Raw genomic sequence first — 26,898 nt, forward strand, 5'->3', positions numbered from 1 at the left:
ATCAAATAAGTGACCTTGTCGTGGTCAAAAGTTTTGAGAATGACACAAGTATTGGTCTTCAAAGTTTTCTGCTTCAGTGTTTTTAGATATTTATGTCAGATGTTACTATGGTATACTGAAGTATAATTACAAGCATTCCATAAGTGTCAAAGGCTTTTATTGACAATTACATTAAGTCTATGCAAAGAGTCAATATTTGCAGTGTTGACACTTCTTTTTCAAGAACTCTGCAATCCACCCTGGCATGCTGTCAATTAACTTCTGGGCCACATCCTGACTGATGGCAGCCCATTCTTGCATTATCAATGCTTGGAGTTTGTCAGAATTTGTGGGTTTTTGTTTGTCCACCCGCCTCTTGAGGATTGACCACAAGTTCTCAACAGGATTAAGGTCTGGGGAGTTTCCTGGCCATGGGACGAAAATGTCGATGTTTTGTTCCCCGAGCCACTTAGTTATCACTTTTTCCTTATGGCAAGGTGCTCCATCATGCTGGAAAAGGCATTGTTCGTAAACTAGATCTTGCCTCTCCCTAAATAGCAGGATGTAGATTGTACAGTCAACTTGACTATGGTGACACCATTTACCAGATTGCAGCAGCCACTACTCTTAAACTTCTGGATGCCATCTACCATAACACCCTTCGCTTTATCACAGGTGACAGTTCTAATACTCACCACTGCATCCTGTATTAAAAGGTTGGCTGGTCCTCATTAAAGTCCCGTAGATCACTTCATTAGTCCATTTTGGTTTACAAAGCTCTACTATACAAGCTTCCGACTTAACTTCGTTGTTAAAGTATAAAAACATGAGATACCAAACCCATTCACAGGGTTGGTTAACTCTTGAGTCCTTGGGTCTCCACCGAACTACAGTAAATACATCAGCTTTTAGTTTTAACGCTCCACATTTTTGGAATCACTTACACATTTCATTACATTTGGATTCCCTGGTGCCACCAGGGCAGTTTAAAACCCTGATGATAAATGAGTTCACCAAGGTGTGCAATTGTTTTGATTTACTTTAATTGACATTTATGTTTTGTCATTTAGCAGATGCTCTTATTCAGAGCGACTTACAGTTAGTGCATTCATCTTAAGATAGCTAGGTTGGACAACAACATATCACAGTAAAACATTTCCTAAATTAAAGTAGATATCAGCAAAGTCAGGGAACAAAAAAAATGAAAATTAGACCCTGGTCTCAATTGGGCTCAACCGAATAAATAAAAGTTAATAAAAACATTGTATATATATATATATATATATATATATATATATATATATATATATATATATATATATATATATATATATATATATATATATATATATAACATAGTAATAAAAATAATAAATCAAATACAAGAGGCATGCAGATTTTAAAAAATAAGATTAAAAAGAAAATAGCTTTTAGGGATAAAGTATGGACTTTGTTCGCCCATGTGCATAGTGAGTGGAATAAGGTACACTACAGTCGCAGCATCGAATTATATGAAAGTATATACATTAGTAGTGCAGTTAGGTGACATAACTATTGCATTGGTCTGGTAGACAAAAGTAAGTTCAGTGTGTACAGAATAGGAATAAATAGTAAGTGTGTATTAGGGTGCAGTAGGCAGCCCAGGGTTCAGCTGTTGAAACAGTCTTGTGGCTTGGGGGGGTAAAGGCTGGCTTTGAGACAGGTGGTCCGAGACTCCCCCTTAACACTCCCCTAAAGTTTACCTAACATTTGTGACTTTGTTTGTTTTGGTGTTTGGCAGGTTTTTTTTTTCCAGCTGTTCGAGTACACAAAACATTTGAGGCATAAACACATACACCCTTCATCTGTGATTGGTCAACAGTAGGGATTTTTCAATGAATTGTGTGGTCATTCAAATACAACTAGTTTATGCACATTCTTTCACTTGAGAAATACTGCACCAAACATCTTACTTCTATGGAAAATTGCGCGACTAAGACCTCCTTGGCAAAAACGTAAATATTAATGACAGATTTCTTGATTTATCTTAGATTGATTCTGACTATTTTGAGGAAGTGTTACTGTATGTGGCTGCGTACGGCGTCTCAAGAAGGACCAACATCTTTTTTCATGTTTTTCAAATTAAGTTATTTTAAAATGAATATGTGAGCACAGACGTCCACTTCGCCTAGCCGAGTTCTGCTAGGAGGAAACCAAACCTATGTATACAGAGGCCTTTAGCCCGCCCCATCAGTTTTGCGCGAGTTTCCTGCATGTGGGCATTCCTGCATCTGCATACTTCTATATACACATTATCCTTCTACTGGTCAATTTTTAAGCTATGACTCCAGTACATGGGCAGGAGGCAGGGGTACATGGTACAGTAGATGGCTGCAATGCACCATAATGTTGGATGCCAACCGTTGATAAAACTCCACAGAAGAAGAAGTGGAGGGGCGACACGATAGCTAGCTATAGCTAGTACACACCGGTAGAGTATCCTTCGCCCTTGCCTGTCGGCCACTGTTTTCCCGCAGTTCTGTTAACAACGGCAAGGGCAGATGTTCAGGAGGCACTGTGTGCTAGCTTAGCCAGCTAGTCCTAAGGAGGACTCTGGTACACATCAGGCGAGGGCGACATGTATGCTAGCTAGCAAGCACACAGTGTCGCTAGCACAGTGTCGCCCCGCCTTCCGCATGCTGTGTACCGGAGTAGTATCCTTTGCCCCCGCCTGTCGGGCACTGTTTTCCCGCAGTTTTGTTAACGATGGCAGGTGTTCGGCTAGCGGGAGCGAAGGACACTGCAGGAATGCCCACATGATGCAGGAACGCCCTGAATTGCGGGATGCAGTTGCACACTATTGAATCGACATGCAGCCTTCCTGTCGAGTGGTTATACAAAACTCCCATAAAGCCCTGTGACCCAAGGCTCTAAAGTTGCTTCAGGAAGATGGCTGACAACAATACTAGGATGGAAACAAATTTAACTAATACAACTTCATAACGAATCATGCCCAAAATTTACAGTTGAGAGGAATATGTTAGTTAACGTAGAGAAAAACGATTATGCTTTTTTTTTGGGGGGGGGGCATAAAGTTAATTTACGAAAAGCGCTATTTAACAAGATAGCTGGCTAGCTAACGTTAGCCAACTAGCTATATATTTAGCTTGCTATATGGGCGTTCGACATTTGTATGAATTGTCATACGTGTTGTTTAATGTATTAGGGACTCCTGAGCAAACCAGGCTGTCATCTTATGAAACACAGTGGATGTAAAGAATCTAGCTAAAGCATTTACTGCAAATTGAATGTACAATCTTGCAAGATTGCCTTGTTGTTCATAAAAATAAAAATACATCTAACTACATCACTTGTCATTGTTCTTTGTTGTAGTAACCCAACGTTAGAGATTTAATATATTTTCCAACGCAGGTAACATAGCAGTAGCTTACTCTTTTCTTGCTGATTGTGTAGTGGAGGATAAAATGAGCTGTATGGTATGGATTTGTAGCTATGTAGCCGATCTGTGTATGGACCTAAAACATTTTGTATTAATATTAGTTCAGAACAGTGGTTTTAATTGTTCTAGCTACAATGCTTCCACTGGTAATGAGTGAGTGAAGGAAATGCGACCGTTACATGTCAAACTGCTATGGAATGAAAGTCTTGCTTCAGTACTACTCCACATTGAACCACAGCCAGAGGATGGGTACATTACGGGCATTGTTGTTCTTCTGTTCTCATTTGTTGCCCATATGGTAAGTATGTATTTGTTGCATGAGAAATATATGGAAAGCTATTACTGCCGCCAGTACAGGCATTGTGAAAAACACATGTCACGCCCTGACCTTAGAGATCACCTGTATTCTCTGTTTGGTTAGGTCAGGGTGTGATTTGGATAGAATCTAGTGTATTCTATTTCTATGTTGGCCGGGTGTGGTTCCCAATCAGAGGCAGCTGTCGATCCTTGTCTCTGATTGGGGATCATACTTAGGCAGCCATTTTGCCTACCTATGTTGTGGGATCTTGTTTCTGTTTAAGCTTGTTGCTGTTAGCCTTTAGAACTTCACGTTCAGTTGTTTTTGTTATTTTGTCGGTGTTTCTTAAAATAAACGACTATGTACGCATACCACGCTGCACGGGGGAGACATTTTGGACATGGGAGGAGATATTAGCCGGTAAAGGACCCTGGGTGAAGGAAGAAGCCCACGCAGGAGAGGATCAACGCTGACGGTGCCGACCGCGAAGGAAGCACGAGAGGCAGCCCCAATAAAACTATTTTGGGGGGGGCACATGGAGCAAAAGGAGGCCCTGAAAGGGCTGACTGTGAAGGAAGAGGAGGCATCTATTATAGAGGTCCTCCAGGACATGCAGCTCAGCACTCAGAGAGGAGATAACTACCTTACGGGGGCTGTTAGCTAAGAGAGAGCAGGAGAGCTCCCTTCAGAGGGAGGCGCTGCAGGAGGCCCACAGGGAGAAGGAGTCAGTGGATGCACGGAGAGAGGAGCTGGCCAGGCAACAGGAGGAGCTGATAGAGGAGTTAACCCTCCAGCAGCAGAGAGCTCAGGCCTTAGAGCAGAGGCTGGCGGAGCCAGGTTTAGCAGAGCCAACTCCCCGCACTCGCTTTGAGGAGCGTATGACCGTGCAGGCACCAGGCTATGCGCCGGCTTTACGCACTGTGCCGCCAGTGCGCCTTCACAGACCGGTACGGCCCGTGCCTGCTCCTCGCACCAAACCAATGGTGCGTGTCTCCAGTCCTGTACGGCCCGTGCCTGCTCCTCGCACTAAACCAGTGGTGCGTGTCGCCAGCCCGGTGCGCCCCGTACCTGCTCCTCGCACCAAACCAGTGGTGCGTGTCCACAGCCCAGTGCGTCATGGGCCAGCGCCCCGCACTTGCCGGGCTCCAGTGATGATCCATGGCACGAAGCCTCCAGTGATGATCCATGGCACGAAGCCTCCAGTGATGATCCATGGCACGAAGCCTCCAGTGATGATCCATGGCACAAAGCCTCCTGTGATGGTCCATGGCCCGGAGCCTCCTGCGACGGTCTGCAGTCCAGAGTGTCCAGCTCCGGTTATCTGCTCCCAACCAGAGCCGGGGCAGTCCGCTCCACCGGTGCCCAGTCCAGCTCCGGTCAGCTGCTCCACTCCAGTGCCAGAGCAGTCCGCTTCACCGGTGCCCAGTCCGGGTCCGGTCGTCTGCTCTTCCCCTATGCTGGAGCCGTCCACTCCACCGGGGTCCGAGCCGGAGCCAGACGTCAACCCCTCTCCAGGGTCGGGGTCTCCCACACCGGGGTCCAGACAGGACTTGGTGCATCGCGGGAGGACTGCCGAGCCGGGACCAGACGTCAACCCCTCTCCAGGGTCGGGGTCTCCCACACCAGGGTCCAGACAGGACTTGGTGCATCGCGGGAAGACTGCCGAGCCGGGACCAGACGTCAACCCCTCTCCAGGGTCGGGGTCTCCCACACCAGGGTCCAGACAGGACTTGGTGCATCGCGGGAGGACTGCTGGGCTGGGACCAGACGTCAGCCCCTCTCCAGGGTCAAGGGCTCCCACACCAGGGTCCAGACAGGGCTTGGTGCATCGTGGGAGGACTGAGAGGGGGAGCATCGCGCGGTCCAGACTGGACCGGGTGTGCAACGGGGAGGCAGGATGGGAGAGGAGTTTACTGCCTACGTCACGTCCGAAGCCGGAACTGGAGCCGCCACCGAGGCTGGAAGCCCACCCAGACCCTCCCCTAATGTGTCAGGTTTTGCGGCCGGAGTCCGCACCATTGGGGGGGGGTACTGTCACGCCCTGACCTTAGAGATCACCTGTATTCTCTGTGTGGTTAGGTCAGGGTGTGATTTGGATAGAATCTAGTTTATTCTATTTCTATGTTGGCCGGGTGTGGTTCCCAATCAGAGGCAGCTGTCGATCGTTGTCTCTGATTGGGGATCATACTTAGGCAGCCATTTTGCCTACCTATGTTGTGGGATCTTGTTTCTGTTTAGGCTTGTTGCTGTCAGCCTTTAGAACTTCACGTTCAATTGTTTTTGTTATTTTGTCGGTATTTCTTAAAATAAACGACTATGTACGCATACCACGCCGCACCTTGGTCCGACCATTTACTCATCGTTCGTGACAACACAAGGCTCAGTGTTAATGAATTGCGTGGTATCTGTTGGCAGTTTCGCAGTTTCTGATGTGAGCGAGTGATGTAGTGATGTCCCAATCCCTAGTCCTAATTTAGCTCTCCTTAGCACCAGTTTTCGAGTGCCACTCCCCCACAGAGGGACACTCGAAGACGAGGGGGAGGGCTAAGGGGATTATTAGGATTGAGCCTTGATGTTGACCCTCACTGCAGCGGATCCATCTACCCTGTGCGCTGTCGCCTCCCGCCTTCAAAATCGGAGGCCCCTCTCAGGTAATGGGTGACCTGAATATGGATCCCCTCAACTTTGGCATTCCGGGTTGCAGGGTTCTTCCAAATGGCTCCTATACACAAAGAAAGAACATTGTTACATTTGAATCACACATGGTCTTACACGAGTTGAAGAATTTACTTAAAAAGTACAGAAAACTAGTGTAACACATTTAATATTATCAAAACTTACTGTGAAGAATGGTCTTCAGAAACAAGTCCCTGAAACAAGCCTTATAACCTTCCCCAGTCCAGGTTGTGGCGATAGCAAGACAGTTTGATAGAATGTAAGGTAGCATCTCCAAACTGTCGACTTCAGGTCCTTGGCATTACAGCCAGAAACCTAATCTACACAATCCAAGAAAAGTACTAGAAATGACACACTTAACAAATGTCCCTCCCCCACCCCCTATATTTATATACACTCAGTCTGTAAAGACAGCTGGCAGATATTTCCAATAAGTATTTACATTTAAGCGGGTATGTTCTTATCTTCATGGCTACGGCCCAAACTTGCCATCGTCTTGTTGTAGTGTCTCATTCCTGGCCCTGTTTTAAACAAAGTTACATTGAAATGAAGTAAATACTGTGCAAGAAAGAACATAGGCAAAATCTGGGCTAAGTGAATGTAAAGTTACCTACAGTACCTCCATGGCTATAACATCCAGATGTAGCCCTGGATCATAACTCTCAGTTCCATTACATTACACATGAGTCATTAGATGAAGGCGTCTTATGTATGGGGGAGTTTTGTTGTCTGAACATTAGCACGCATCGCTTGCAGGACGGTTCTGGAAGCATAAGGACCTTATCTTTCATATCAGCAAGAAATAATAAAAAACGGATAAACACCTTTATAGGGTTAGTGTTCACACATGGCATATCTCCATGTTACAGCGCTTGTTTATGGAAAACAGACGGAAGACAGAGGCAACCACCGGTGCTAATTAGCTATCTAGCATGCTCTGAACACCAGTGTGTAAGCGTAACTTGGGAAGTGTAGTTTCATTGGATGGAGGCACCCATAGCTGTATGGATCTGTGCAAAACTGATACAGACAGTAAGTTTCTTTATTTGAAGGATTCTTTCTCGCTGATGAAAGGGCCATATGTTTTGAAAGCGATGATTATTTACATTTCTAAACATTAAAATGCAGCGTCGAGATTGTAGTTCACATGAGCCAGTCGTGGGCGAAGCTAACCGCTGAACTGTAGGGAGAAGGCAGAATGCCGCCTTCAGTTTGAGAGCTAATCCACATGGTGTTGTGATGCATACAATGCTGGGGCTGGCCATTGCCCTAATTGAAAGACACACCAGATTAGCTACATGAATAAAGGGGCATTTTTCTCCTCTGTATGTACATACAGTTGAAGTCGGAAGTTTACATACACTTAGGTAAGAGTCATTAAAACTCATTTTTCAACCACTCCACACATTTCTTGTTAACAAACTATAGTTTGGCAAGTCGGTTAGGACATCTACGTTGTGCATGACACAAGTAATTTTTCCAACAATTGTTTACAGACAGATTATTTCACTGTATCACAATTCCATTGGGTCAGAAGTTTACATACACTCAGTTGACTGTGCCTTTAAACACCTTGGGAAATTCCAGAAAATGATGTCATGGCTTTAGAAGCTTCTGATAGGCTAATTGACATAATTTGAGTCAATTGGAGGTGTACCTGTGGATGTATTTCAAGGCCTACCTTCAAACTCAGTGCCTCTTTGATTGACATCATGGGAAACTCAAAATAAATCAGCCAAGACCTCAGAAAAATAATTGTAGACCTCCACAAGTCTGGTTCATCCTTGGGAGCAATTTCCAAATGCCTGAAGGTACCACGTTCATCTGTACAAACAATAGTACGCAAGTATAAACACCATGGGACCACACAGCCGTCAAACCGCTCAGGAAGGAGACGCGTTCTGTCTCCTAGAGATGAACGTACTTTGGTGCGAAAAGTGCAAATCAATCCCAGAACAACATCAAAGGACCTTGTGAAGATGCTGGAGGAAACAGGTACAAAAGTACCTATATCCACAGTAAAACGAGTCCTATATCGACATAACCTGAAAGGCCGCTCAGCAAGGAAGAAGCCACTGCTCCAAAACCGCCATAAAAAAACCAGACTACGGTTTGCAACTGCACATGGGGACAAAGATCGTACTTTTTGGAGAAATGTCCTCTGGTCTCATGAAACCAAAATAGAACTGTTTGGCCATAATGACCATCGTTATGTTTGGAGGAAAAAGGGGAGAGCTTGCAAGTCGAAGAACACCATCCCAACCGTGAAACACGGGGGTGGCAGCATCATGCTGTGGGGGTGCTTTGCTGCAGGAGGGACTGGTGCACTTCACAAAATAGATGGCATCATGAGGAAGGAAAATTAGGTGGATATATTGAAGCAACATCTCAAGACATCAGTCAGGAAATTAAAGCTTGGTCGCAAATGGGTCTTCCAAATGGACAATGACCCCAAGCGTACTTCCAAAGTTGTGGCAAAATGGCTTGAGGACAACAAAGTCAAGGTATTGGAGTGGCCATCACAAAGCCCTGACCTCAATCCTATAGAAAATGTGTGGGCAGAACTAAAAAAGCGTATGCGAGCAAGGAGGCCTACAAACCTGACTCAGTTACACCAGCTCTGTCAGGAGGAATGGGCCAAAATTCACCCAACTTCTTGTGGGAAGCTTGTGGAAGGCTACCCGAACCGTTTGACCCAAGTTAAACAATTTTAAAGGCAATGCTACCAAATACTAATTGAGTGTATGTAAACTGACCCACTGGGAATGTGATGAAAGAAAAAGAAAAGCTTAAATAAATCACTCTACTATTATTCTGACATTTCACATTCTTAAAATAAAGTGGTGATCCTAACTGACCTAAGACAGGGCATTTTTACTAGGATTAAATGTCAGGAATTGTGAAAAACTGAGTTTCAACGTATTTGGCTAAGGTGTATGTAAACTTCTGAGTTCAACTGTATAACGTCAATGTTGTTAGCTAGCTAGCTAGCCGTTAACATCTAATGTCAGCAAGCTAGCTAGCTAAGTAACTCGGCTAGCAAAGACATACTCAGATTGCAAACTAGCCAATTTAACAGCATTTACAGTACCATCATTTAGCTAGCTAATGTTACCAAGCCATCTAACGTTAACAAGCTAGCCAAGTAACATTAACTAGCTTGGCTAGCTACATTAGCTTGCGTTATTATTGTCCTCGATGTTAACGTGACACAAGTAAAACTACACACAAATAAAGGAAAGCAGTAACATTACTTACTTCAGCAAAAAAACGTTGCATTTTCAAACCATGTGTTGCAAAATGCGTGATCCCACTGCAGTTCCGGTGCTTTCTTCGATTCCAAGCTGCTTTGAAACACCAGCCTCTACTGGACACCGTGTGTACAATGTAGTTAGGATTGTTTCGTGTAGCATGTAGATTCAGGTAGCTCAGCAGGTAGAGTTGGGGTCTCGGGGACCAGAACACTCAGATGACAGGGTCGAATCCCGGCGAAGGCAATATTATTTAGAAAATCCTAAATAATGCCATATAGATTCGGTTTGACAGCAAAAAAAAGGAAGCATTATGGAAGGCGCAAACCTGCAATGGTAAAATGATTGCTATGAAGACTTGTGAATAACCGCTGCGCCATAGAGATTTGATGAATAGTGTGGAAAAAACGTCTATAAAAACATCAAACGCTGCTTTCATTGCTGCTCTGAATAATGAACCATTTTTCGGCATGATTTGTTGAAAGCCCCAAAGGCTTCAGAAAGCCTCGGTTTCCCATCCCTAAAGCTAGCTGGCTAACTAACAAGGTCTATTGTCTCCGGCGATTGATCCACTATATCCATGCAAGATTCAAAATCCAAAGTAGTAAATTGGTGCTCCATTTATCCATATCGACTGGATGGGTGCCGCTAGTGTATTATTGTTCAGAATTTCAAACAGTTTGGTGGTGATAAATACAAACAATTAAAACGCCAGAGATCCAAAAGCAGCCTGCCATGGGCTTATAGCGGTCCTATGTGTGGGGGCCAGCTACCCACCAGAGATGCAAATCACATCTTGAACAGCAAACTCCGCTCGCCTGCTGGCGGTATGAATTCATAGCCTTGGGTTTAGGGAAAGCGGAAAATAGCAAGCGGGAGGACATTTTTTTGCATACTGGGGAGAGGGTAGATAAAATGTGATGCACATTTTGATGGTTAGGGAGATATCAACCATACAACCTCTAGGTGTCATCTTATACCCACAGATCAAGTTGATTTCAACAGTACTTGATAGAGTCCACTAGCGTGCTGCACTGGTGTAAAATGTCACTGTTGCAGTTGCATATGATTTGTATTACAGTTGTTTTTTTATCACTTCGGTGCAATTTTCACAATACAGTGGGGAGAACAAGTATTTGATACACTGCCGATTTTGCAGGTTTTCCTACTTACAAAGCATGTAGAGGTCTGTAATTTTTATCATAGGTACACTTCAACTGTGAGAGACGGAATCTAAAAAAAAAATCCAGAAAATCACATTGTATGATTTTTAAGTAAATAATTTGCATTTTATTGCATGACAAAAGTATTTGATCACCTACCAACCAGCAAGAATTCCGGCTCTCACAGACCTGTTAGTTTTTCTTTAAGAAGCCCTCCTGTTCTCCACTCATTACCTGTATTAACTGCACCTGTTTGAACTCGTTACCTGTATAAAATACACCTGTCCACACACTCAATCAAACAGACTCCAACCTCTCCACAATGGCCAAGACCAGAGAGCTGTGTAAGGACATCAGGGATAAAATTCTAGACCTGCACAAGGCTGGGATGGGCTACAGGACAATAGGCAAGCAGCTTGGTGAGAAGGCAACAACTGTTGGCGCAATTATTAGAAAATGGAAGAAGTTCAAGATGACGGTCAATCACCCTCGGTCTGGGGCTCCATGCAAGATTTCACCTCGTGGGGCATCAATGATCATGAGGAAGGTGAGGGTTTAGCCCAGAACTACACGGCAGGACCTGGTCAATGACCTGAAAAGAGCTGGGACCACAGTCTCAAAGAAAACCATTAGTAACACACTACGCCGTCATAGATTAAAATCCTGTAGCACACGCAAGGTCCCCCTGCTCAAGCCAGAGCATGTCCAGGCCCGTCTGAAGTTTGCCAATGACCATCTGGATGATCCAGAGGAGGAATGGGAGAAGGTCATGTGGTCTGATGAGACAAAAATATAGCTTTTTGGTCTAAACTCCACTCGCCGTGTTTGGAGGAAGAAGAAGGATGAGTACAACCCCAAGAACACCACCCCAACCGTGAAGCATGGGTGTGGAAACATCATTCTTTGGGATGCTTTTCTGCAAAGGGGACAGGACGACTGCACCGTATTGAGGGGAGGCTGGATGGGGCCATTTATCGCGAGTTCTTGGCCAACAACTTCCTTCCCTCAGTAAGAGCATTGAAGATGGGTCGTGGCTGGGTCTTCCAGCATGACAACGACCCGAAACACACAGCCAGGGCAACTAAGGAGTGGCTCCGTAAGAAGCATCTCATGGTCCTGGAGTGGCCTAGCCAGTCTCCAGACCTGAACCTAATAGAAAATCTTTGGAGGGAGCTGAAAGTCCGTATTGCCCAGCGACAGCCCCGAAACCTGAAGGATCTGGAGAAGGTCTGTATGGAGGAGTGGGCCAAAATCCCTGCTGCAGTGTGTGCAAACCTGGTCAAGACCTACAGGAAACGTATGATCTCTGTAATTGCAAACAAAGGTTTCTGTACCAAAATATTAAGTTGTGCTTTTCTGATGTATCAAATACTTATGTCATGCAATAAAATGCAAGTTAACTACTTAAAAATCATACAATGTGATTTTCTGGATTTTTGTTTTAGATTCCGTCTCTCACAGTTGAAGTGTACCTATGATAAAAATTACAGACCTCTACATGCTTTGTAAGTAGGAAAACCTGCAAAATCGGCAGTGTATCAAATACTTGTTCTCCCCACTGTAAGCACAAAAATCTAAACAGATCATTAAATTAACTCATGTTTCAAAACTACGCACATTTTCAATTGACTGAGGACAATAAATTCACAAAGTAACTTCACTGCACCAAATCACTCTTTCACTTTGGATACATATGCTTTTCAAAATGCAATATTCACTTTACTTTGGATATGATTCTTGTAATTTTTAACAATACAATTAACTATAATTTAATCAAACTGCTACTGAACCAAAATTATGTAGTGCCTAGTTAGTTTTTTTTTAATCACTTTGGTACTATTTTGCAGAAGCCCTGACGCCCAAGGCAACAAAAAAAAGAACAGACTTGGAATTCTCTCCTTTGAATGACTCAGTATTTCATTTGAATACTTTTTCATTTTGTCTAATTTGGCCTCATTTGTTATGCAGATTGTCAGACCTGTAATGGTTGCTGGCTTGCTGCAGCCATTCATTCACTGATTCCATCCATTGATATGATTATACATTGAAAGTCCTTTGAAAGCCTAAACAGGGCTGCCTTTGAATGCCAGAGCATGTAAGTGTGGAGCAAGGAACAAGCAGAGCATAATTCGAGCATTTTTTTTTTTTTTTTTATGGTCTCAGCCTGCTCTCCCGCTCAAATTTTTGGTACTGCTCAGCCACAAGCTCTGGGCATGCTCTGCCTAGCATTTTTCCTTTCCTTTATCACTATTCTTTTAATTAGGCCTATTCTGTTGTAATTATTTAGCCTGCCCCACCCACAGTAGCCTATATCTAGTTTATATTCTACTTTCTAACATTAGTATAGTAGTTTCTATTTTGAAGGACTTCAAATGTATTAACGGATGTTTTAGGTAGGCAATACATAGGCTACTGTAAAATGTATTTTCGTTTTTCTTGGAATACAAATGCCATAATATAAATCAATTTAATTAAGCTAAAATATCAGAAATGAATGCTAAATAATAAAAGGACAGTATCAGCTTATTTTCATCAATAAAAATGAATAAATAATCTCAAACTGCAGCGGTCAAATGATTTGCGCACAGAAGCAAGCACCAACTAGCTTCAGAAGTGCATTGAGTGTGGGAAATGCGCTTTACAAATTATGATTATTATAAAGACAAAGCTTAATTCCATAAAGGAATTTTAGTTGGAATATAGCCATAATAAACAAGAGAAAGGAGAATTGAATATATTTGAAAATCAAAAAAATACATTGAGATGAAGCCCCCGTATGTGGATGCTATTTCTTAAAAATCTATTACATTTAAGTAGAGACTAGCACAGAGTCCAGTAGGACATTGTCACAAAGCTACATAGTCATTGGCCTACACGTCCCCATTGCTGGAGAGAATACAGTCGTCCTTGATTGTGAGCTAGAATTAAATGTTGGATGAAATGTGTCCGACAAGAGGTAAACAACGGTTTTCCATCAATAGAATCAACGTATGTTGGAATTACTTAGACCGCAGCGGTAGGACTAGTTCTCTCACACAATCAGGCAGAGAGGAGCGCTTTAACAGTAATAAATATAATAATAATAAGCCTTTTAGCAGACACTTTTATCCAAAGCGACTTACAGTCATGTGTACATACATTTTTACGTATGGTTGGTCCCGGGGATTGAACCCACTACCCTGGCGATACAAGCGCCATGCTCTACCAGTTGAGCTACAGAGGACCACAAATGTACAGTTAAAGTAACCATCACCAATAAATTAACTTCAGAGATAATCGGCTGGTTTATGCTGAGAACACATGCTTTTATTAGCCTAGGTTTGTGATAGGCCTTCCATTGAAAGGTTTAACTTATAGCCTACAGTTCAAAATAACAGGGAAATAGACTTTAATCACCGAAATATAATGGAGATTGTAATCTTTCATGATGACACTTTGTTTAATCTTTGAGGTGTTGGCTAATGGTTTACTGAAACATAAGAAAGCTATCCGATTTTCAGTAGCACCATGACAACAACCTATTAATTTGATGAGGCAAAGCAAAAAAATATTGATTTGAAAGCATCCTCGAGAAGGAGCGCTTGAGAGGGAGAACCATGCGTAATATAAGGATTTGGCAGACAGGGTTGCAAATCCTGGCATTGCAGGGATCAACTTATTGTGGCAGTTGTATAGCCTCATGCAGTAGTAGCAACAATAATATATTACTACCTTACTATTCTGCACAGGCTGATTTATCACATGCACCGAATACAACAGGTGTTATTTAGATAATTAAACAGTATTTTAGGGATTGCAGATTACTGGTGTGGAGCTGTTTTTAACACACCAATAATCTGTGTTCTCTTTTGGTGATATCACCATTGCGCATGCCCTTGTTGAGTCTCTTCGATTACAGCCAATAGCTGTTTTGTGGGGTTTGTAGTGAGTCTCTTATAGAACATCTGATCATTCAGTTACCGGAGTACTTCAGTCTTAAAGACAGTGTAGTATTGTACAGTAACAGTGCTTTCCTTGTCTGCTGGGTGGATGACTATAGGTGTCATTCGGGAGATTTAAGGACTTGTTTCTGGAATAAGGGATAGAGGCCTATATCTTGGATATGTCTTTACGCACCAATCTGTAGTATATATCCACAGCTGCAGTTGTGCGTCCTGATATTTAGGCTGATTTGCTCCTATATGTATTATTTTGTATATATATTTTCTGTAAATAGCTCACTGAAGTTTATTGCACAGTACTGGCAGCCTCCTTGTTTTCTTTCTACAATCAAATTAGCACAATAGACACTAAGAAATATCAACATTGAGAAATAGCATCAACACAGGGGCGGCTTCACCTCAATGTATTTTTCAATTTAAGCTTTTCAAATATATTCTATTCTCCTTTCTATTATAGCTATATTCCCACTAATATTACTTTATGTAATTAAGCTTTAACATTTGTATCTGTCTTTTTATTATAATTATAAAAACATGTAATTTGTAGCTCAATGCACATGTGAAGCTTGTTGATGCTTGCTTCAGTGTGCAAATCATTGGACTGCTGCAGTTTGAGATGTATTCCTTTTTATTAATGAAAATAAGCTGATACTGTCCATTATTTACCATTTATTTCTGATATTTTAGCTTAATTAAATTGATTTATATTATGGTGTTTCTAGTCATTGTAGTGGCTATTGATGTTTTTTATGTTTGCTTAGTGACATTTAATCTGGTTTCGGCATGAGAAAAACTATTGAAGTTCCAAAAATTCCTGCGAGATACTTCGAGAATTTGCACACTCACGGATACGGAGCCTCAGAAATAAAATATACGGTCACGGATTAGGAGCCACTCTTAATTCAAATACAGTGGGGAGAACAAGTATTTGATACACTGCCGATTTTGCAGGTTTTCCTACTTACAAAGCATGTAGAGGTCGGTAATTTTTATCATAGGTACACTTCAACTGTGAGAGACAGAATCTAAAACAAAAATCCAGAAAATCACATTGTATGATTTTTAAGTAGTTAACTTGCATTTTATTGCATTACATAAGTATTTGATCACCTACCAACCAGTAAGAATTCCGGCTCTCACAGACCTGTTAGTTTTTCTTTAAGAAGCCCTCCTGTTCTCCACTCATTACCTGTATTAACTGCACCTGTTTGAACTCGTTACCTGTATAAAAGACACCTGTCCACACACTCAATCAAACAGACTCCAACCTCTCCACAATGGCCAAGACCAGAGAGCTGTGTAAGGACATCAGGGATAAAACGACTGCACCGTATTGATGGGAGGATGGATGGGGCAATGTATTGCGAGATCTTGGCCAACAACCTCCTTCCCTCAGTAAGAGCATTGAAGATGGGTCATGGCTGGGTCTTCCAGCAAGACAACGACCCAAAGCCAGGGCAACTAAGGAGTGGCTCCGTAAGAAGCATCTCAATAATAATAATAATAATAATAATAATAATAATAAGCCATTTAGCAGACGCTTTTATCCAAAGCGACTTACAGTCATGCGTGCATAAATTTGTGTATGGGTGGTCCCAGGGATTGAACCCACTACCTTGGCGTTACAAGCGCCGTGCTCTACCAGCTGAGCTACAGAGGACCCTGGAGTGGCCTAGCCAGTCTCCAGACCTGAACCCAATAGAAAATCTTTGGAGGGAGCTGAAAGTCCGTATTGTCCAGCGACAGCCCCGAAACCTGAAGGATCTGGAGAAGGTCTGTATGGAGGAGTGGGCCAAAATCCCTGCTGCAGTGTGTGCAAACCTGGTCAAGACCTACAGGAAACGTATGAGCTCTGTAATTGCAAACAAAGGTTTCTGTACCAAATATTAAGTTCTGCTTTTCTGATGTATCAAATACTTATGTCATGCAATAAAATGCAAATTAATTACTTAAAAATCATACAATGTGATTTTCTGGATTTTTGTTTTAGATTCCGTCTCTCACAGTTGAAGTGTACCTATGATAAAAGTTACAGACCTCTACATGCTTTGTAAGTAGGAAAACCTGCAAAATCGGCAGTGTATCAAATACTTGTTCTCCCCACTGTATATCAGGACTGCCCAACCCTGTTCCTGGAGAGCTACCGTCCTGTAGGTTTTTGCTCCAACCCTAATCTAGCACACCTGATTCTAATAATTAGCAGGTTGATAAAATGAATCAGGTTAGTAACGCCTGGGGTTGGAGCAAAAACCTACAGGAGGATAGCTCTCCAGGAACAGGGTTGGGCAACCCTGAAATATATGAAGCCAAAGTGATATGGTAAACTATAGGCTAGATAGATAACGTTGTTTCAGAATTTGATCACCATTTGTAAACTAACTAGCTAGCTAACGTTAGCTAGCTAGCTAGATAGGAAAAGGGTACTTTAATTAGCCACTTTACAAGCTAGCTAGCTAACTCTTACAAATAAACACACACTTATTTTTGAATATGCCAAATAGATTTACAAAACCAGCCTGACAATTAGCAAATTGTTACTTTTATTTCCGTATTTCAGTGTGGAGTCAGATGACTGTTTCATGAAGCCATTACTAGAAGACTGTTGCTGACCTCTGTTGAATGAACGTGATGGACAGTTGGCTGATTGAGAGGAGGTACAGTATGAAAATGTATGCACTCACTAACTGTAAGTCGCTCTGGATAAGAGCGTCTGCTAAATGACTAAAATGTAAATGTACACATCTAAATTATTTATAATAAATTATGAATAATAAGTATTGGTGATTCAATAGTTAATCATGACTTAACACTGTGTTTTGCTCAGAGTCTGGCAGTAACCGAACTATCAAAGGCAGAGGATCTACTCTTTTGGCTACTGCTAATGACAACGGCATGTAAGTTGTTGTTCTACATCATAATAATTATATGTCTGCATAGCATTTTGTCTTCATTTCTGGAGATTAACTCATGTTTTTGCTCTCTTCTTCTCAGGAAACAGCCAGGCAACAACCCATACTGTAACCTACTGTTCCATAAAGAAGTCAGACAGAGTTGGTACCAATATTGAAGTGGGACATCATTCAAACAAAGAGATTCCTCCCTGGCCACCAGTGCATTTTTCCAACTATGTTTGCATATAATGACAATAAAATCTCAAAACTATGCTGGTATTCTTTTGTCCACTATTTAAAATCGCTTCTTATATTCTATTCTTAGCTAGAAATATTACTATTTATTAGTAGCAGCCATAATTCATAAATGGCACCATATAGGGTTCTATATGGAACCAATTTTGGTTCAGTGAAAAAGAACCCCTGGGGTTCTGATCAAATAACCCTATAAAAGGGTTTGATAAAGAACTTTTAGGGGTTCCATACATGAAGCAACAATAGAACCAAAGGTTCTATATGGAACCTTTTTGTCTAAGAGTTTGTTGTGACCATTCTGAGTGTACAAAACATTAGGCACACCTGCTCTTTCCATGACAGACTGACCAGGTGAAAGCTATGATCCCTTATTGATGTCACTTGTGAAATCCACTTCAAAATCAGTGTAGATGAAGGGGATGAGACAGGTTAAATAAGGACTTTTAAGTCTTGAGACATGGATTGTGTATTTGTGCCATTCAGAGGGTGAATGGGCAAGACACAAAATGTAAGTGCCTTTGAACGGTGTATGGTAGTAGGTGCCAGGCGCACCGGTTTGTGTCAAGAACTGCAATGCTGCAGGTTTTTCACGCGCAACAGTTTCCTGTGTGTATCAAGAATGGTCCACCACCCAAAGGACATCCAGCCAACTTGACAACTGTGGGAAGCATTGGAGTCAACATGGGCCAGCATCCCTGTGGAACACTTCCGACACCTTGTAGTCCATGCCCCGATAAATTGTAGCTGTTCTGAGGGCAAAAGGGAGGGGTGCAAGTGCAACTCAATATTAGGAAGGTGTTCCTAATGTTTATTATACTCAGTGTAAGTGACCTACTGCAGTGCAGTCAGGGGTGGGGTCAGTTCCATTCCAATTGTCAATTCAGGGGATGAATTTAAATTAATGTGGATTAAATATATATTCAATTGACCCCAATCCTGTTTACGAGAGGATACATCACAACCTAACCCACCTCACACTTATAGGGCTGGTTTCCTAGACACAGATTAAGCCTTGTCCTGAACTAAGGCCTTCTCAATGGAGATTCTCTACGACACCAATGTAGCGAACAGAGGGACAAGGAAATGAACCCGGGTCACTGGCATGAAAAGGCAAACACCCTACGCATTGCGCCAAAAGGTTTAACTCACTTGGTAGGAATTGTAACGTGGCTCATATTAGCGAGGATCTCTACAATATGAATAATTGAATGTGGCAAATATCTCAAGCTCAGCACAGGTGACTAAAGTGAGAGACATAGGCCTAAGTATAGTCACACTCACACACCAAAAGCAAGTACCAAAGCCTACTTAAGCATTTGTTTTCTAGGCTGTTTATGATAGCAGGTTATGCATGACTCACATAGGCTAAATATGTTTAAGTCACATGCTTGACCCCATTTTCATGCCCATGTTGACTAGCTTACATTTCCCTTTAAATGTCTGCCCTATATAGGCCTACCAAAGTCTGCTTGCAAATTAGCTTGCCTTGCAGCATCATCACCAACTAGATTCAGCCACCGGCTGATTTTTTCTTGAGCAGATGGTCAGGGAGCCAGAACATAATTACAAATAGCTTAATTTGTAGACTGCAAACAGCAAGAAGCCCAAGCATATAATATTTGAGTAAAACAGTCACTTCAAACCTTGCTTACATTTGTATATGATCACATATGTATATTATGCGTGGGAATACTTTGGAACAGACTTACAAAATTAAAATCACTTGGAGCTGATTTGCTGGTGTTTTTAGTCATATGTCCAAGATTTGGGTGTGCCAAATAAAATCACCTATGCCCGAGGCCAGTTGGGGAACCCTGCCTTACAGTTTTCCTTTTCAATAACATTCAGTGAAAAAACATGTAATGATGCTTACGTCCTTCGCCTCAATTCCTAGCAGCATCATCCCCAGGAACACGAAACAAAGCAACGCTGTCCTCATTTTTCCGCTGCTCTCCTCTACCTCGTGCCACGCACAATAAACCAACGCCAACACCTATGTGGGCGGCAAGCAACAGGCGCGTTAGTGCCGTTGGTCACCTGTGGTGTTAACTCATCTATTGTCCTCTTCAAATACGCCAAACGACCCTCGAGCTCACCTTCACCGTGAAAAGACGCCTATAAACTTCTCAAAAGTGCGACAAAAGTTTGAAAAGGTTCAAAAAATATGTTGAAGCTTCACCATAGTTAGTTAAGTGAGTCTGCAGTAGGAGTTAGAATTTGTGGAAGAGCACAGGTTGTGAAGCGGGGCGCGGACTAGCCCAGATTGTCTCGGGTTACCCAACCCTCTCCTTAGGCCCCAGATACATTTCACATTTTAGTTTTAACCCTAAACTGTCACACCTGATTCAATTTGTCAAAAATTTGATGAATAGTTGATTAAATATTTTTGCTTCCGCAGCAGGTGTTGTCATATATGATAACGTGGAGTGAGAGTTGCAGCATTTCCCTCTACAAAATGTACACATATTATTATTAATTTTGGATGTGGAGGAGCCAACACAGGAATAAGGTGAGCGCTTAAAAACTGCTCTACATGAAAAATGGATACATGTTAAGAAATGTAGCCAGTGAATATTAGGCTATAGCCTACTGAAACATTTTAAGAACATTGGTATATGTATGAACCTGTCAATTAAAATCAGATGGTGTGCAGGACGTTTCAAACTAGTAACCTGGGAAGTTCAAACTAGTAACCTGGGCCTGGTTTCCCAAAAGCATCTTAAGGCTAAAATCATCATTAGAACTGTCATAGGAGCATCGTTAAATCTCCGAACTGTTTCCCAAAACCATCGTTCTTAAAGTTGCTCTTGAAAACGCTTGTAATCTAACGCCAACCTCGGACCACTAGCTGGCCTTGGTGGGCTAACTCTCTTGTGTTTCCACTGCCAGAAATGAGATAGCCAATATGTGACTGCAGCTGGCTTCGCTAATGTTGCTAGCTAGCAAGACGTTGAATAATTTAATTCACCATGCTGTAACTACCTTTACCCCGGCCATACTCCTGCCAGTGCCAGCCAGACTCAGAGCCATGTATTTAGCTTGCTGACGTTAACTACACGGTTAGCGTCATCGCTAACATAACAGGCTAGTTAGCTAGCTTAATTCCTGCCTTGCTTGCCATGGCATTGGCTATTAGTTAGATGGCTAACCAGACGACAGGTTTGATATGTAGATAGCTAGTTACTGTGTAGCTTTCAATACGACCTGGCCATCTAAAATTCCTGCTAGTTCACGATAACTAGCTAGCTTTTTTCAACTCTGATTTGCTAGCTAACGTTAGGTAACTAGCATTCGAGGGCTGACCTTTCTCATATATGTGTATTGCAAAAATTAAGGATCCAGCTATGTTGGTTATTCGTGTCATGTCTGACTACTACAGTACTGCTTGTCTGGCATATGCTAGTAACGAAAATGTTAGCTAGCGAAATGTTGTCAGCATCCAGCAGTGATCAGCTTGGTGGTTGCATAGTAACGGCGTCACCAGCCCGAATTCTAATCGATCTGGCACCAGTTGTGAAACTGGGCTGCCTTGGCCCGGATTTCCCTTGACCCAACCCGAATTTTTGAATTCCTTTCAAGCCAGCTCGACGTTGGCCCTCCACATGGTTTATACAGCTCTCTGTCACCGCCGTTAACTTCAGAATAAAGTTGACTACAAATACAAAGTTGCCCATGTCTTTGCAATTGATACAAACAAGCGACGTATAAAATGATGCTTCAAATTAAAACTGAGATTTCATTAACATATAAATACAGTAGGTTGTAGGCCTATTTCAATCATATTGAAATACATTTCATGTTCAATCGAGTTATATGTTGCTACTTGTAGGTTACTGTCTCAATATAGGCTATTTCTTGTAAAGCCTAATGTGCACAATGACGTGCCAAATATTGATTTAAGGCTAAGTTCATCATTAGAACCTTGTAGAAGCTTCATTAAAGCGGCAGAGAGCTTAGCGGTTAAGAGCGTTGGGCCAGTAATTGAAAGGTCGCTGGTTCGAATCCCCTAGCTGACTAAGTGAAAAGTCTGTCGATGTGCCCTTACTGCTCCTGTACACCGCGTCTGCTAAATGGGAAACTACGCATTTGAATAAGCCCCCTCAATATTTGCAGCCATACGCAATATCTTTCTTTCTAGGAGCTGATCCGTCATCAGTAGCCTATTGTGGAATAGCCTGATTCTAATGTTAAGGTAAGATTTGAATGGAGAAAGCTGATCCGAAAGCAGCGTTGCCTTTCTTTCGATCCTATCAGTATTGACACATGCCTCAACTATGCACTTAGTGAATGTTCTCTCTGCGTGGTGTTTAGGGAAACTGTATGTTAGGCCTACATCTTCGGCCGTTGTAGGAAATATGCATAATTAAAACACTAGTAGGCCTAAATTCAATCGCTATCGGGAAACCGGGCCCAGAACTGTAAGATTAGCTACTATTTAATGAGAAAGTGTATTTCGAAAAATTTGACAATGTAAACATATAGGCCTTTTCATAATTGTTTTTAAATATTCTGCTTCAGTTTGTTGGTTCTAGTGATATGATGCTGTCTGCCTCCAAAATGACATTGTAGGCTACTATGTGGTCATCATAGGTCAATGCAGTAGTGATGCGCGTGTTGACTCATAACCCGCAGTCCACGCAGTTATATCTGTGGGCGGGTTTAGGGTGATCAAATATTGTGTGGGTGGCGGCCTGTTGAATAAAGAGAACAACACATAATTATTGTGCAATTTGTATCAATAGGCTACATATGAGTTTATTCTTTAATTATTTTAGGCTTTCTGGCATTAGTGGGTAAGCCTGATCTTTAGGGCCTAATTGTAGGCACGCCAAATGTTTTTGGGAACGGGCAGAAAGTTAATGTCGGTCCACGGAGGCAAAAAGGACAATGTCAGAGTTTAATTTAATAAGGGAAAAGCTGCGAAATGGAGAGTTGAAAAATAAAGAGAAGGCCACAAAAGTAACGTTTGGGGAAGATTTGGTGGTAAAAGAGTATGATGGCAGTGCAGGTTATGTGTGATGATTGTGAGGCGCTTTACAAATTCGACAGTCACAAGACATGGACTTCAGATACGCCTATGGCACGTCAAGGGAACTGTAACCTACTATTCAGATGGGTTAAATGGAAACTGAAATATGGACACTGACTATAGGTCTATAGCCTCTCGCATAGCCTTAATATTACACCAAATGTAGGCGACATTTTTATTTGGGAACAGGAGTGGAGAAATTATTTATTTATTTCAGCATCTTGAGAGAATGCTGAATGTGCAGTTAGATAGCACCGGTACAGATGGTAGGCCTATCTTGCATAGCAGCAGGAAGATTTTGAGTAGGGGGTGCTGAGTGCAGGGGTTGAAAAATTCCCTTTATAGCCTAATAAAGTATTTGCAGGCTAACCATAACATACAATTCCTAATGTGATGAGTAGCCTAAGCATAGGACAAGATTCGGTAACAGTATCACTGCAGCCTAAAGTAAATGGAAATACATTTGCTGTGGATTATTTCAAACCACAAGCGTGTAGGCCTATGCCTAGTTGGGAAGTCAGCAATTTGGGCAGCGCGCGTGGCAATAGGTCTATATTATTGAGATGCGGCTGCATCTAAAATGCATCTAAAATATGTGTGAAGATAATGTCTCGAGTCTCATTTGAAATGTTGAGACAAGAAGGGGAGGGGTGTGTGGCGACGATATTGGTATGTCTCTCTCCAGAATGCGCTCAGCTCTCCAGAGCTGAGCTGTCTCCCGCCAAGTCTTGCGCATTCATTGTTTGTTAATTGTTTGCCCTTTGCTTGTTTGTATCAATTCCCCATTACATATGTCACCAGTAGTACATTTACCGTTAATCCTTGTCATTTGGTGACATTAATTTCTGTTAAGGCATGGATTAATTAGGCCTACAGTCATTTACCGTTCTCATTCTCAGGGTGGAAACGTTGTTTGCAGAGTTCACAATATGCTACACTTGTGAGAAACAAGTTCTGGTTTATTTTGTACCGTAATTTAAGAGTTGTCAATTTATCCATTGTGTTTTGTTTAGAGCGCTCCATGTGGCTGGTTTCTCTGTCCTCTTGATGTACCTGGCCTGCTGCCTGCAAATCCAGGAAAGTGCCCATTTGGGGATATCTGATTGTCTTAACTCACAACCACTAATAAGTTGAACTTCTTAGTAATTTTTTTATTCACCTCATACAGTAAGTCAGTGGTCATTAAAACAAATCCATTGTGAATGATAATAGTTCCTCACAGTATTTGAAAAATCTTCCAACACTCCCCCCCCGATAATCACCAGGCCTTGGTGTGAAAGCGCAAAATGTCATGCTCTGAGGATCCCAAATATCCAGTGGAAACGTCATAAAATACCTGAACATATTTCCCTTTGCGCAAAAACAGCTATTTCTTTCCCGAGCTCACTGGCGCTGGAAACTGAGGGCCCGGAATAGGGTAGTTGACACAATGTTTGCAAACAACAGCTTACCGGACCTTCATATATATTTGATGTTGCACTTCACTAGCAATAGCTCAAGTCAAGAGATGGAAAGGGAGGCAGACAGGCGGAGTAGAGAGATGAATGCGATTGAAAGAACCTGCATTTATCAGGATATTTTCTGTTTTTATTTTGTCGGCTTTATGTATTTTGACTTAGTTGACAATGGAAATTATAGGCCTATTGCTACATTGGCCTAGGCTATCTCTTAGTTCCATGCGCTCATTTCTTTAGCCGCCAATGGTCACGGTCCAATCAGTGTCCATATAGCAAAGTCTGGTGCTCTCGCATTAGTGGCATTTTAACTTTGAGATTTTTATCATTTTAATTCCGATTTGTATAAACCATGTGACAATGATTTTGAGATGGTCTTATTGAAATGAATATCGTAACTGGCACACAGATCTGTAGACATGCTAGGATAAATTGTAAGCTTCCTCAAACTTGAAACTCACATTTGAAACTCAAGCGAAACCTAGGAATAGACCGATGTGAACAGAGCACGCTTTTCTTTGTAGGCCTACTACATAATTCCAACGTGTGTGAGAGCGAGAGATAACTAGAGGAGTGTTGTAACTCAGATTGTTCCTATGCGATCCATCGCGGAGAAAAGCACTGACGGGTGGAAAGCACCACTTGCGGGTGGAACGCAACACTTGCTGGGCCGCGCCCAGCACTGTATTGCTTGTTAGACTAGTGGGCTAGTACACCTACGTGTTTGACAAGGGCCAGAGCAGTCCTGCGAGCCGAGGGCGAGAGAATGCCATGTTCCTTATTTGATATTGTTCCCATTCCCCTTTCTCCAGGTTTAGAATTGTAAACTCATAAAAAAATAGACGTGGAAAATTATTGCGAGCGCAGCTCCAGCGCACTTGATATCCACCACAAGGGCAGAGGGAGGGAGAGCGAGAGACCTGACTTAACTCAAACTAAACTGTCTATCTTACAGCAGGGCGCTTGTCCAACTCCAAACCCACATAACTGAATAGATAAGAGCATATCATGAGCACATCACTTACAAAACAGGGCTGTGAGCTCTCCATGCAGAATGAGGCCCATATATATTTTTCTCTCCCCTACCAATCCCATTATCATATCAATAATGCAACAGAAAAATAGTTGAGTAGTTTTTTTAATCCAACAGCACAAATCCTTGCAGTTTTACCATCACCACCAGGGGGTGCTGCAGCACCTCCAGCACCTGTACTTCCCGCAGCCATGCTAACTTTATCAGCATCATATAGTCGGGCAGTTGCGGATGGGTTATTACTATCAGCAATTGTGGGCGGGTGCGGGTGAACAAACAGCTGACCCACGCACCACTACAATGCAGATTCACTGCTCCGTTATGGTGACCAAGGGGCCAGGGTTCCGGTTGGGAAGCACGCCATTTAACTGATGCCGAGCCCAGAAAAACAATTCCTAAAAAGACCCTTATCACGTGTGTCAAAAATATCCTTTTAAAGTAATTGTCTTTCGAGGTCAATTTTTTTTCCAATTTTATTTGTCTTTGTTCTCCATCACACAGCCGAAATTATTAACGTTTTATATTCATGCTGTTACATGGACGAGTGTGTCACATGCACACGCAGAATGAAAACTATGGAAATCACTCAAGCTCTCGTCTGGGACCTGCTCGTTCTTATTATAGATCACATTTACATTTTAGTCATTTAGCAGACGCTCTTATCCAGAGCGACTTACAGTTAGTGAATGCATACATGTTTTCTTTAATTTAATGTTTTAATTTTTTTCATACTGGCCCCCCGTGGAAAACAAACCCACATCCCTGCCGGCCAAACCCTCCCCTACCTTGGACGACGCTGGACCAATTGTGCACCGCCCATGGGTCTCCCGGTTGCGGCCGCCTGCGACAGAGCCTGGACTCGAACCAGGATCTCTAGTGGCACAGCTAGCACTGCGATGCAGTGCCTTAGACCACTGCGCCACTCGGGAGTATAGCTCAGTGATCTCATCTCACACAGTGAGTGTAATTTGTGTTCGTGGCCAAATGAACACAACTGTTTGTGGCTAGACAAGCTAGCTAGTTGAGTGACTTGATAATTGTAGCTAATGTTAACTTAGCAGCTGTGCAAATAAGTTAACAAAATACTCTAGCTAGCATTTGTAGCTAGCTAATTCTACTGTACTGGTAGACTTGCTACTTGCTATCTAGCTAATGTTAGTAAGGGTTTGTGTGTCTGTGGAAAAGATAGCTAACATATCCTATTGGCTAGCTAGCTACTGTAATGTTACTGTACCAGTGGGCTTGCTACTTGCTATTGTGTGTCTCTGTGAAAAATGGCTAGCTAATCATTTATACACAGCCTATTTACTTGGCTACTATTATAATAATAATAATAATATGCCATTTAGCAGACACTTTTATCCAAAGCGACTTACAGTCATGTGTGCATACATTTTTACGTATGGGTGGTCCCGGGGATCGAACCCACTACCCTGGCGTTACAAGCGCCATGCTCTACCAATTGAGCTACAGCTACAGCTACAGTGGT

General features: G+C 42.3%; 1 protein-coding gene across 1 annotated transcript in view; it reads right to left on the minus strand.

Moving 5' to 3' along the window:
* LOC311099209 (uncharacterized protein) overlaps positions 1 to 19,832 on the minus strand; it is a gene marked incomplete at both ends in the record, with an annotated part of 74,763 nt that extends 54,931 nt beyond the window's left edge. The window contains one exon of the mRNA XM_084139890.1: positions 19,767 to 19,832. Within this exon, the coding sequence (XP_083996016.1) occupies positions 19,767 to 19,832 (66 nt within the window). The remainder of the gene's footprint in view (positions 1 to 19,766) is intronic.
* Between the last annotated feature and the right edge of the window lie 7,066 nt (positions 19,833 to 26,898).

The sequence above is a fragment of the Coregonus lavaretus genome, assembly GCF_964263955.1.
Source record: "Coregonus lavaretus genome assembly, chromosome: 23".
Lineage (NCBI taxonomy): Eukaryota > Metazoa > Chordata > Actinopteri > Salmoniformes > Salmonidae > Coregonus > Coregonus lavaretus.